General features: G+C 39.0%; 1 protein-coding gene across 1 annotated transcript in view; it reads left to right on the forward strand.

Moving 5' to 3' along the window:
• LOC124804825 overlaps window positions 1-14416 on the forward strand; it is a 63626-nt gene that overhangs the window by 27122 nt on the left and 22088 nt on the right. The window contains exon 2 of the mRNA XM_047265172.1: window positions 786-926. Within this exon, the coding sequence (XP_047121128.1) occupies window positions 786-926 (141 nt within the window). The remainder of the gene's footprint in view (window positions 1-785; window positions 927-14416) is intronic.

The raw sequence follows: 14416 nt of genomic DNA on the forward strand, positions 1-14416 counted from the left end.
TTAATAGGCTACGGCAGCGAACAGTAGGTGAGAGTGGCTTTGTTAGCACCACCACATCGCCTGCAGCACCAGTACTCAGCTCGTGACCATATCAGTTGGACCCTAGATGATTGGAAAACTTTGCCCAGTGAGACGAGTCCCTATTTCAGTTTGTAAGAGCTGATGATAGGGTGTGTGTGTGGTGCAGGCCCCAAAAAGCGATGGATCCAAGTTGTGAGTAATGCACTGAGCAAGTTGACAGTGACTATGGTGTGAACTGTCTTTACATGGAATGTACTGGGTCCTCCAGTCCAGTTGAACCGATCATTGACTGGTAATGGTTATATTCAGCTACTCAGAGACCATATGCAACCATTCATGAACTTCATGTTTCCAAACAATGATGTAATTTTTGTGTGATGCGAAAACAGATTGCCAGAGTTGCAACTAAAATGGGTGTTTATTTAGTCAGTTTCAGGCTATGCCCAGCGTCAAACCAACCAATGTTTTCCAAGTAGAATGTCCGTCCAAAATAACAGAAAATTCATGTGTGTGTGGTCCCAACTACTTTTGATTATTCTAGTCGTGTGTGCCATATTAATGGCAGAAAGTAGTAGTGGCCACATTTCTTTCATCCATTTGCTCCTTCAAAACATTTACACATGTCATCTTTTAATTTATTTCACTATGTTTTAATGTGTGTAACTGTACGTACAGTGATGCTAAAAATCATAAAGAATAAGTTTATGTTATTTGGAAGTACAGGTGCATATATTAAACAGTATAAATGTTTATTTGTGATATAGATCAGTGCCAATGATCCTTTGCCCAAGACTGTCTGTGTACCTTGCATACAACGTTTGGAAATACATCATGAACTCATGGAGCAGTTCACGTGGGCCAGAAAACGTCTTGCAGAATCAGATGATGGAAAGAAGCGTACAAGAGTAAGTTAGGGTTTGTAGAATTTTACAACTTGTTTCTACATGTTGTTTAGTAGTACTGATTGTAAAAGTAGTAGCAAATATTTTCTTTGCTTTAAAGTATTGACTATCGTAGTTCACCTAAGTCATCTGGGGAAAAGAATTGCTTTGTTGTATAGAATGTTTTTCTCAATGACTTGTAAATTTTTAGTGCTTAAATCAAAGTCTTTAATGTTGTGAATAGATGATAAACATTCAAATTAAAAATCAACATGCTGACTCAAAGAGAAAAGTTCTGCTGAAACAATGTCTTAGAAGTATTAACTGGCTGAGCAAATGGTATCAGGATTTTAGAACTGTCTCTGGGAGAGATGAGAACAATGTGGACGAAACCATCGTCGTGGTAAGTATTTGAAAGAAGTGGGAGACTGATATTAGAGAGGATATAGCTGGTGGACAACATGATCATCGAATCAGAAAGAAAAGTTACAGTGGTATGAAAGGTGATGACAAGAATTAAGGATCTGAAAAGCAGCACTTGTCTAGATTGCAAGCAAACTCAAAAAGGACTACAGAGGTGTACTGATGCTGGATACATAAGGAATTTGGAACTTACAAAAAAATTCAGACATCCTAAAGGAGGACAGAGCCAACTGAGTTTATTAGGGATGTGATTCAATGTTCTAGAATTGGAGATATTATGGACAAGATAAAAACATGTTGGCCAACCCAAACAAATGGCCAGCCATAGTTCATTTACACAGCTAATAATATATTATTATGCATGTGAAACATCACTGGTTTTATTGATCTGAATGGGAGGAGGGGAGGGAGAGGAGGGGAGACAGATGACCACTGATATTACGGAGAGAATGTGATTATGCAATTGATGAATAGAATACACTTAAATTTTAGATTATCTGGATCTTTGCCAAAGGCTGGTTGGCAGGAAGATTGTCAATGCAGAAACTGTAGTACTTAATTCCAGTCATTGTATTCTATTCACCATTTGTGGTTTCTCCTTTCATTGAATGGCAATCTGTTTTTATTTTTTTCGTCTTCTTTTCTGTCTTCTTGCTTTTTTTTTTTTTTTTTTTTTTTTGTGCAATGTACTTTGAAGAATGGATTCTTCAATACATCCTGTATGTCTTTCCACAACCTAATTCGTTCATTTCTTGTTTACGAAGAACAGTACTGAGAATTCTCTTCTGTTTGATTCGTTGTCTGTCAAGTTTGCGTTTTTGCCATTTTAGTCATTTTTGCTACATGAACCTTCTGTTTCTTTATTCTCTTTATATCTCTGCATTACTTTGCCCTTTCCTCCTAGTCATTCCTGGCTTTTGCATCCTTTTCAACACACATTATCTTACAGTTAAGTGAGGTCTCATATAATTAAATACAGAAACTTGTATTGTTGGCAACAGTTATTTGACTGTTCCACAGTTCTATTGAAAGTTTTCTGTGGCTTTCTTAAATAGCTTTTTGTGACTACTGAGATGAGTTTTAGGTCATTTTTCAAGATTCTTATTTCATGTACAATTTACAATGATTTGGCAGATGACAACCCATATTAAGAATAGATGTATTTCCTTCTGTGAGTCATTCCATGAAAAGTCAACGCAGTGGTTTTATTCCCCACCTCAGATTTAAATGAAACTTTGCATGGTAATAGTCCACATATAGATTAAGAAAAAATCTGCATATAGATTAAGAAAAATATCCATTCTATTAAAATATGTTGATCCATTTGGAGAGTTATGCAATGTGAAGTTGTCAAAAATAGCCAAAAAATGCCATACTGTAATCATTTCAAATTGCTGTTGCAACTCTCCTAATAAAGTTAAAATGATGGGATAGGTATCATTTTGCAACATTTTTCATGGGTGTTCTTGTGATGTATAACACAATATGGCTTTGAGATCAAAATTGGTTTCCAGATTTACAAGGAAGTTTAACTTCTTGATTTATCAAAAAGCACATTCAAAAAATTTTCAATGAATTGTGTACAACACTTCATGTTATTAATTAATTTCCTGAGTATGAAAATGGGACTGTCATTGGTTCACACCTTTATAAAATTTCAAAGATGCGTATTTCACTAAAAATTGACATTTTTGAACGATTATTAAGTGACAATATACGAGGGCCGTTCAGAAAGTAACCTCCGGTTGATTTAAAAAAATATTTTAATATATACATCTTACAACTACATCTTTGCACTATTTTTCTACATAGTCTCCATAGCGATTGAGGCACTTATCGTATCTCTTCACAAGCTGTGAAATTCCTTCTGCATAAAAATCACCCGCTTGTGCCTGGAGTCAGCCTGTGACCGCATCTTTGAGCTCTTCGTCGTCATCAAACCGCTGTGACCCGAGCCATTTCTTCAAATGCATGAAGAGGTGATAATCACTTGGCGCCAGGTCTGGGCTGTAAGGTGGATGGTTGATAACGTCCCACTTGAAGGACTCAAGAAGGGCCGTTGTTCTGCGAGCAGAGTGAGGACGGGCGTTATCGTGCAAAAAAACGATACCGGAAGTCAGCATACCACGGCGTTTGTTCTGTATAGCCCGTCGTAACTTTTTTATTGTTTCACAGTACACGTCTTGATTAATGGTTGTACCACGTTCCATGAATTCAACCAACAACACCCCTTTGGCATCCCAAAACACCGTTGCCATCAGTTTTCTGGCAGAAAAATCTTGCGAGGCTTTTCTTGGTTTGGTAGGCGAATTTGAATGTGCCCACATCTTTGATTGTTCTTTTGTCTCAGGGTTCACGTACTTAATCCAGGTTTCGTCACCAGTCACGATTCTGTTTAACAATGGTTCTCCTTCGTCCTCATAACGTGACAGAAAGTCTAATGCAGAGGCCATTCTTTGAGTTTTGTGGTGGTCGGTAAGAATTTTGGGCACCCATCGTGCACAGAACTTACGGTAACCCAATCTTGCTGTCACTATCTCGTACAAGAGAGTCTTAGAAATCTGTGGAAAACCAGTAGACAACTCCGACATTGAGAAACGTCGATTTTCACGAACTTTTGCATCAACTGTCTGAACGAGTTCGTCAGTCACCAATGATGGTCTACCACTCCTCTCTTCATCATGAACGTTTTCTCGTCCACTTTTAAATAAACGTACCCATTCACGGACAACTCCTTCACTCATAACTCTTGGTCCGTACACGGCACAAAGCTCACGATGAATAGCTGCTGAAGAATATCCTTTGGCTGTAAAAAACCTTATGACAGCACGCACTTCACATTTGGCGGGGTTTTCTATTGCAGCACACATTTCAAACTGCCACAAAAACTAAATTAGCGCAGGTACGACGTTCACTTCGACCACGGCTTGATGCTGACTGACCTGTTGAGTGCGTGAACGCACAGATGGCGTCGCTACTCCCCCCACAACCCGCACTGTGACCAATCGGAGGTTACTTTCTGAACCGCCCTCGTACATAACTGTATTCTTAACATATCTATGTACACATTCAAATTTACTGTTACCACATACATTCAATATGCCACTTGCAAAAACTGATACAAACAATATGTGTTTTAAGATTTCGCGCCATTTTAAATGCTTCACTTGTTTTTGCAGTATCATTTCCCGCTATCTGATACATTCTTCCTGTTGGTGTTAATGGGTCTACTTTAGAAAAATTAACATTTACAGATCAGGTTTTATATGAATGCAGAGTCTCGTAGCGATAACATTGAATAAAATGTTCTTGGGTTTCCAATCGCTTCAATTGCTTAAAAAATTCAACGATACCTCTGTTGTGGCTCATACTAACGGCTTCTGGGACAGTTTAATAAAGGAAGCTATTGAAATAAAAATTACCGCAAACACCCTGAATAGAGACAGTGGCTTGCAGCTCAGCACTGCGTGGGATCTAGCGATTGCGCAGTTGAAGAGGCACATCTAACGCCAACTCAAAACATGCCCATATATGGCAATGTCAAGGGCAGCAGTCACATCACAGCCGGCAGCTAGCATATATAAGGACGCACCAACAGCCCACTGGCAGTAATATCACTTGACAATGGCCAAGGAGTGCTTGGCCGAAAGCTAGTGTAGTTTTAAGCAATTGACGCGGTTGGAAACACGAGAACATTTTATTCAATATCAGGTTTTGTAGGATATGTATAAGACAGTGATGAGTCAGCTAGGTGACCTTCATGTTTTAAGAAAACATAATCTAGTCACCATTTCTTGTGGCAGTAACATATCCATGAATATCTCTCAAAGCCAGTTTTTATGGAGGTTTTGTGACTTTTCCAACAGTCTTCAAAAGTCTTTACCAGTAATTTTGAAGTGCATGACGCTGTCAGTGTAAAGGAATGTAACCTCGGTGTCTCTTTGATGGTAACAGCTTGACTAAAGAGTTCTTCTAACACGCTTTCAGTTTCAAAGTACTCTTCTTGTGTTGAAAATTCAAAGTGACAGATGTAAAATTTTTTTAACTGCGCAATCAAAAAGTCGTGGTGAAGTAATAATTTGGTTATCATAGGCCTCTGCAGATTTCATTTTGTTGCTAATCTCTGAACAGTACCGCCAACATGATGTCAGTATCCTATTCCATGAGCAGAGGCAAAAAAAAAAAAAAAAAAAAAAAGAGGGGGGAGGGGGGCATTCTGTTTCCATGAAAAAATATTTTTTGTGGAAACATAAGTGTACAAAATTCTTTTTATTCTTGTACTGGGCTGCACTGTCATCTGAAAAGTAGTATACAGGGTGTCCAGAAAAGGGCTCCCTGATTTCAAAATTAAATATCTCGAAAACAAAGATCGATAGAGGAATGTTTATTATGAAAGCTCTAAGAAGTTTATATAGCAGTTTGAAATAATAGTTACAAAAGCTGCTAACAGATGACACTGTACGCTGTACAGTTCATATCAGCATACATAAGTGAAATAATCGTATGAAAACAATCTTTGCAAACAATCACATCGCAATGTTTTCAAAATGTTCACCAGTGGCACTACAGAGGTGGCGCAAATGAAGAATGAAATTCGCCATAACATTTCGTAGGGTCTCAACCGAAATGGATTCACGTGCCACAGAGATCGCCGATTCAAGCTTGTCCAGCGTGGCGGGATGCTTCGGGTAGACCATGTCTTTCACTGTGCCCCACAAAAAAAAAGTCACAGGGAGTCAAATCCGGCGAATATGGAGGCCAATCCATGCCTGCACCAGTAAATTTGGGATATTCCAAAGCAATGACTCGATTCCCGAAGTATTCCTCAAGAAAGCGAAACACTTGTTCGGCCTGATGTGGTCGGGCTCCATCTTGCATAAACCATTCAGTACCTGGTCAGTCCTCTTAACGCTTGCTGTGTGGCGATGAATTGTTCCAAAATTGCAACACAACATGCACCAGTGACCGTTTCTCATTTGAAAAAAGGGCCAATAATGCCTCTGCTGCATACTGCAGCCCACACAGTAACTTCAGGAGAATACAGGGGTTTCGCTTCACACCAATATGGCTTTTCAGAACCCCAAAATCGCCAGTTCTGCATATTCACGTATCCATTCAGGTGGAAGTGTGCTTCATCTGTAAACCAGATGCAGCCAACATCAAATACTTCACTATCAATCATTGTGAGCATCTGATTAGCAAAGGCAACCCTTCGTTGCACAGCTCGTACGGGTATGGCCTGGTGCGTTTGAATTTTGAATGGAAACACGTGTAGGCTCTTTCTCAGTATTTTCTGCGTGCTGGAATGCTACAAACGAGTCTCAGACGCAATTCTACAGACGGATGACATTGGATTTCGCTGAATAATTCCAGAAACTGTGGCGATATTTTCAGGCGTAACTGTGGTTTGCTTGCGGCCAACATGCCCCACTAGATGATCAGTTACGCTGCCTGTTCGTTGAAATTTTGCGAAGAGCGTATGAATGGTTTTCGCATCGGGTCCTTTTGGAACATTAAATTGTGCTTGAAAACTTCGCCTTGTTGCCGCAGGACTCTCTTCTAACCTGTGGTACTCTAGCACCAGAAAAACGTGTTGTTCAGTGGAGTACATGGTTTTAATTTCTTCCTTCGGTACGCAAACCTCCTTTCCCATTTCAATAGTGGAACTGATCGCTCTGGGCTTCGGATCACTATTTATACTAGGCATTACATATGGCGATTGCAGTGCCATCTGTTAGCAGCTTTTGTAACTATTATTTCAAACTGCTGTATAAACTTCTTACAGCTTTCACAATAAATATACCGTTTACTGCATTCCTCTATCGATCTTTGTTTTTGAGATATTTAATTTTGAAATCAGGGAGTCTTTTCTGGGCACACTGTATCTTCTGTATATTACTTTTAAATTTGGTTTTGAAAAATTAAATTAGCTTTTTGTGGAAACAGTAGGCTGATATATTTTTATGCTCAAGATAGTTTGGAATTGTGACATACCTCATATGCTCTGTTTTCTTCTCTTCTTTGTAATAAACTACTAAGAGGAGCATTGTTGCATCATTACTTGACCAGTGATAAATCGGAGCCGCATCTTGGATTACAAAAGCGTAATTCTCAAAGAAGTCAGATGTAACAACATATTCACCCTCATTCAAATTTACCTCAATTGCATTTACAAAAGAGCTTTGCTAGAAAATCATGGAGGATCAGTGTGGTCAATTTTTCAAAAAATAATTCAATAATGTCCAACTACGTCTTCTGCATTGTTTCTAAGTTACATCTATCTTCTGAAACCTACCATGGAAAAGTGATATTTTCAACCATACTATAAACAAATGCATTTTGCAGTGTAATTTTTATTGGGTTGCTTCCTATGCAAAAACTACAGTTTCCCACAATACAGCGAACTGGTGGTGGGTTGCACAACATTTTTGCCAAACAGTTGTTTATAAGAGGCCAGTTCTCCATTGCTCAACATACCGAGCTTAGCATTTTCTATCATGAATAGTTGGAATTAGATTTTTATCCCGATTTATACTTTTTACATATGCCCAAAACTCATCATCATGGCTTTCAGATTACAATTGTATTAATTATAGTTTTATTAGTTGTTATAAAATAATCACCCATGATATCCCCAAGTTACATTTTAAACATATTTAAAATTAATTTATGGAAAAGTGAAATTTGTTTTATGGGTAAGTTTTGGATGTTTTTACTTAAATCTGTAAATTTTACCAAAATGTAATTTTTAGTGAAATATGTGTTTTTGATATTTATGAAAGCGTGAACTCCCCAGTCCCACTTTCATATTTCGGGAATTAGTTAACAATAACTTGAAGTCTTGTACACAATTGTTTGAAAATTTTTGGAGCTGCTCTTTTTGATAAAATAAAAATTTAAATTTTCATTGAAATATTATAAACCATTTTCAAACCAAACCCGCATTGTGTTGTATATCATAGGAAAGCTTATGAAAAGTGCTGCAAAATGACACTTCTCTCTTCATTTTTTAGTGTCATTTGGACAGTTGCTACAGCAATTTGAAATAATGGCAGTGGGGCATTTTTGGAAACTTCACATTGGTGTATTTTCAAAATAGATCAACATATTTGTAAAAAATTGGTATTGTTCTTAATTTCTATTTAGGCTAGACCAAGTCCCATCAAAATCTGAGATACGTCCTGCTACATTATTTCCCAGGTGTTTTGTATACATGCACTGCAACGGTTGTCTGTATGCGTTCTGAGCTTCGTGAATAAAAAAGTTTTTTATTTATTTATCATACAATGTGTGTGCCTCACTGCCTTATCTGATTGGCAAAAAACCTCGTTTCAGTATCTTGAATTGTTTAAGAAATATGATGATTTTTGTGACCACGACTCGGACGCACAAGGATGTGATTGGGCGTGATGTGAGCAACCAGCCTTCAGATATAAAACCCAATAACACAAGAAGGAAATGAGATATTCTTTTGCTCTCAATTTTAAATAAAATTTTGATATCTTACCTACATTTCATTCACTACAGCGTAGGAGGAAAAATCAATCTCAAGCAAATTTTAAACAGTGAATTTTGACCTCCGCAAAATGTTTAAAAGTTTGTTCTATATTTGCTTACTTTGATATGGCACAGTAACTGTGACATATAATGAAGAGAAATTCAATTCTTTATGAAGCAAAGATATTCGATTGTAAGATATTAAAAAATCAAATTTTTTTTTTAACTAACAGCTTTCGAAAAATATGTTAAGTATTTCAGATATGCCAGAATGCCATCTGTCAGCAAAGGCACCAGCATTTGGCGAGCATTACTGCCATAACAAAAGCCGCCTCAGCATGGAATGCAAAAAACATGTCTGTAGCAGCAAAAGGGTTAAAATTTTGTTGATTTGACAGGAAATGTCACCTACCTTGTTTTAGCTTTTTGACATTTCATCCTAATTCCCTCCAAAAACCTCCATAATTTTTGCTCATTATTTGTCATAAATATAATTTATTCTGAGCAATGTTGGGATATCAGTTTGTGTAACTTTCTGGTCATTCAGATTACTTATTTGTGTGTTAATCATATATTGATTTTTTCACTGTCAGCTTAATGTTGTCAGTTGCCTGTAACTTTTCACTGTGGTGTTTTGGTACTATAGTTTTCCTCCAATGTTTCCTGACATTGCACGCTATTGGTGTCAATGTCATATACCTTAAAGTCCCAAATACTACAATTACTGCTACCACCACGACCACCACCACAGCTGATAAAGTTTCTTTTGTTTGCATGAAAGATCTCTGTTTCAAGAAGTTGGTAACTTATTTTGCATAGTTTTTGATCATTATATCATTTTAAGTAGTTGTGTAAAGTGCCAATTTTCTCATCTGTGTTGTTTGGGGCACCAGCATTGAGATTATTGAAATTATATTTTACAAAAAATTCCTCATAGTTTGTTATATTCTCTGGACCTGTGTTAATTGTGTCTATTATAGTTGTCACCTTGATAGAGTTTTGGCAAAATGAAAACCATTGTTCCAGTGTTAAGGAGATGTGTCATAAGGATACCAGCTTTCTGGTGTACAGCAGTTGTACTTCAAAGTACCAAGGCAGCAACAGAGGCTGAGTTCTGCAGTTTGCATCTTACGGGAAGGTAATATTTCCACGTATCAATCACATCAGTATTCTTCACTTTCTTCAGTTGTGTGGCTGCAAAAATATTCTAACTTAGAAACTTCCCTTGACTGTCTCTCGTGCTTCTCAGTAAACATATGAGCAAGCTGACTGGTGTTGAGGAAAGGCATATTGTTTCAACTCATTTTGTTTCCCCTTTCTGCATTATGAATATATCTTGGCACTGCCTTCATCACTCTTATCTCTGAATATTAGTTAACCTGTGAGATGGGGATGGTTAGTCAAATCCAGTGTGATACCAAATTGATCTCTGTGACAATTATTGAAGATGCTATATTGAATAATTGTCCTTCGGTTGGTTAGTGTACCACATTTGGACTCGAACAGAGCTCAGAAATTTCCTTGAAGATAGGACAGTGGTCATCTGTTGACTACAATGCTGTTAGGACTGTGTTTTGTAGCATTCATAAATAAAAAGTTAGATACATTCACAGCAAAAATAATATTCACCTTGCAGAGGGCACTGTAAAAATTAAGCTTATTTAATTTATTATCACAAAATTATAACTGTGGGTTGTGCACTAAACATTGCAGCAAGGTGGAATATTTGGTTGGATTGATTATCAGTGGTATACTTCTCTCATAGTGTCACTGTCAATTTATGATTTCCGTTGGTTATTTTCAAAAATCATTGTAAGTTTCAAAACACCATCAGCTATACTCTGTACCCCTCATTCAGTAAGCTAATTGTAGTAGTTTGAGAGTTACGTAGTTTCTTTTATGGTTTCATCTGTGACTTTCAAAGTTGTACATTTGCATATGACATTGATTTGAGCTGCTGTTTTCAAAATTAAGATAGTGTTAAACATATTAGATTGTTGCATTTATTATATTGTAAATCATTTGTGAACTTTAGATAATTATTCTGGCAATTTAAATTTTATTATATTCTGTAAGCCAGTTGCAAAATGTTAGTTTTTTTAACAGAAAGTAAATCTCAATTGACAGTAGAATTTGTGAAAATAACTACTTATTGGAGGAACCATTCTTGACGTACTCAGGTGTGTGTATCTGTTACTTAATGTCTCTGTTATACAGTGGTTGAATATCTTACTTGTCTTAATCATTTCACATGTATCACCCAGGATTTCTCCCATTTCTTATTAAACTTTGTGATTCAGAAGATGTACAAAGACCAGTTTAAGGCTTCATGGATTTCCAAGCAGAAAGTAAATGTTGGAGAGAAATAAATTGTACACTTGTTGTAAAAAAACTTTATTCATGATAATCCCTCCATTGAATTGTCCTTAAAATGTTTTAGTTGTTGAGGATGCATGAAACGGTATTGTTTTTATGTCCATAGGTTGGAGGATAGTCTGGTTTGGATGCAATGATTGATGGTTCCACATTTATTTTGATAACTAATATTTATTGCAGTCTCACCACCAAAAAGTAAAGGTCTACATAAGAAAATGATGATGGAAATGATCATCCTTTATCAGTATGAACATAGCAACACCAAGAGTTTGTCGTGGTCTGGATAGCCGAATGATGCTGCATGGTGCAGAGTCGGCTGTGCTCCAACAGACTGGCTGCTGTAGATGACTGGTGCGAGTGGCTCAACTGAAGCTGTCACGCCAACTGTTGGCTGGAGCATATGCCATGGCTTTTGTACACCACGTCAGAGGATTACCCATGGGCTGTACAGGATGAAGTGTGCGCTGCCAATGTGTAATGGTAGAAGGCCCTGGTGTGCTCGTTAGCATTGAGCCTGTAAGCAGAATGTTCACAATCAGCACCAAATACAAACACAAGAGGTATTGGTAAGATGCAAAGGAGGAGCGCAGGTCAAGGCTAGAGTCAATAACAATGGGGCTGGCTGCGATGGGAACAGGAGAGCGGGCTGCAATACGGGTCAAAATGGTAAAGAAAGCATGGCCACTCCAGTGGACATGACGGTTGCTGGGGAACACATCAATCGAAAAACAGGCGAACGAGCATGGAGGAAAGGATAGGGGCCAGCTGAAGGGATGCCAGGAAGGGTGGGAAGGATGCTATGGCATGTGTTCAGAGCACAAAAACCTGGCATTACGAAAAGTCACTGAAAACGAGAGCTGCAAAAAACAGGCAGGAGGCAAGATACGTGGGCTCGATTGACTGCAGTCAGGCTTGACAGTGCGGCAAGGTGCACAGAAGAGTGCTTGGGAGTATGGAGCTGCATGTGGGAGAGCAGACACCGAGAAGACAATGAAACGGGAAGTGGAAAACAAGGGCAGAACTAATGGAGAATTGGGTGTGGAATGACATTGGGTACTGTCTCTGAGACGGAGGCCAGCCAAGGCTGCACCCCTAAGGCAAGGGGTCGGAAGGCAGGAGCAACATCAGGCTCACGGTGTGAGAGGGTGACAGCTGGCAGACCAACACAGGGCGGGAATGCACCACTGGAGCAAGTGGCGTCAGCATTGGCACTGATGGTGGGTGTGATGGTGGTGCCAAGGCAGGCAAGAGAGAGTGACATGACAGCCAGGACTGGGTTAGCCGACGGTGGGCGGGCCAGGGACGCTAGAGCTGGAGGTACGGGAGCCGGTGGCTTGTGTTGGAACCCAGGACAGACATTGTAGCACAGGAGGAGAGGCACTGGGTCTAAAGTCTGGATTGGCAACAAAGGTGCCAGAGGCAACTGAAGACATTGATGGATGGGAAGGACTAGTGGGAGGGTCAAGCTGGGAGGCCAGAGATGGAAAAGCAGTCCTGGAAGAGAAAAAATGGAGGAGCAACGTAATGAAAAGTGAGGTGGTCACACAGGTGAGCATAGGAGAGGGGAGTAAGATCGACCCCACGATGAAGGGACAGAAGAAGCTGATAGGCCGAAGAACCGAACCAGGCAAGGAGAAGAGCTCATTGGCGAGAGTCCTCAGTAATGCTGAAGGCTACGAAGGAATGCTTCAGATGGTTGTGTAAAGCGGACCGCGGCTTCAAGGCAGCTTTGAAGACCTGGAGCATTGGGTGCAGATGCATTGATGTTGTGAAGCACTAAGTTGGTGCTGTGGAACAGAATCCAGTTATCCTTTTTGCCACTTTTATGTCCATAGGTTGGATGGTATACTGTTTTCCACACAATGATTGATGCTTCCACATTTAGTTTGTCAGCTAAGATTTATTACAGTCTCACCACTGAGAAGTAAAGTAATGGAAATCAATATGAACACCAAGAGTCAGTTGTGATCTGGATTGTGATGTAGGTCATGATGTGTAAGAAACTTCTATAAAAAACCTGTCAGTCTTAAGATGTACTGCGTGTTGATGAGATGGATGGCTGTTGAGGTGGAATAGTTATTAGCGGGTAACCCCTGGGGAACCTGCCATACCTCAGTAGTATAAGGCTTACCTAGGCATATGGGCCTCTGTCTAGGTGGACTTTATTACCCTAGGTGCTTGTGAGATCAAGATGGAGGCATTGAACTTTTCTTCCACATCCCAGTGGTATCAACACCCAATCAAATAAGAGGGCTCATGTAGCCAGACTCAGAGATATTAAAAGTTCTAGTGTCTTTAGTAACAGAATGCATGCTGCTGGTCAGTGTTTTTTATTAGTTAAAAGAAAAGGGGGAAGTTTCAAAATAGTGTCACATTTTTCCATACAAAAGGGTTTAGGGGGTGGGGAATATGCCATTGAGTCTGAGCTCCACACTACATTAAACTACAGTAAAGAACCATGTGGCCCTATGTCCCCAACTCTATGCGCTGTGCTTTGTGCACACCAGTCGTACAAAGGGAGGTTATCATGTTTGGATCACAGATTTACTTCAGACTTTGTACACCTCTAGTAGGCCATTAAAACAACATAATGTGCAAGTAGTAAGATGCACTACTCTGACAATTCCGAGAAAATCGCAAGAGAAGTTTTACGAGTCTGTTATGTAACTGATGTATCTGTGCATAGGTGCCAGGTGCTAGAATTCATAGTGGTCAAGTGGTTAGCATTAGAGCCTAAAATGTGTCAGAACACTGTTGCAGAAGCAACGAAAAAAGTATGCCAAATTCAGAAGAATGCAAAATCCCTAACACTGGCTAAGTTTCATGGAAGCTCGAAATTTAGTGCGGACGTCAATGCTAGATGCTTTTAATAGTTTCCACAATGAAACATTGTCTCAAAATATGGCAGAAAACCAATAGAGATTCTGGTCATGTGTAAAGTACACCAGTGGCAAAAAAAAAAAAAAAAAACTGTCAATACCGTCACTGCGCAATAGCGATGGAAAAGTTACCGATGATGGTGCCACTAAAGCAGAATTACTGAATACAGTTTTCCGTAATTCCTTCACGAAAGAAGACGAAGCAAATATTCCAGAATTCGAAACCAGAACAGCTGTTAGCATGAGTGACATAAAAGTAGATATCTTAGGTGTTGCAAAACGACTCAAATCACTTACGAAAGGCAAGTCTTCCGGTCCAGATGGTGTACCAATCAGGTT

The sequence above is a fragment of the Schistocerca piceifrons genome, chromosome 1 (genome assembly GCF_021461385.2).
Source record: "Schistocerca piceifrons isolate TAMUIC-IGC-003096 chromosome 1, iqSchPice1.1, whole genome shotgun sequence".
Classification (NCBI taxonomy): Eukaryota; Metazoa; Arthropoda; class Insecta; order Orthoptera; family Acrididae; genus Schistocerca; species Schistocerca piceifrons.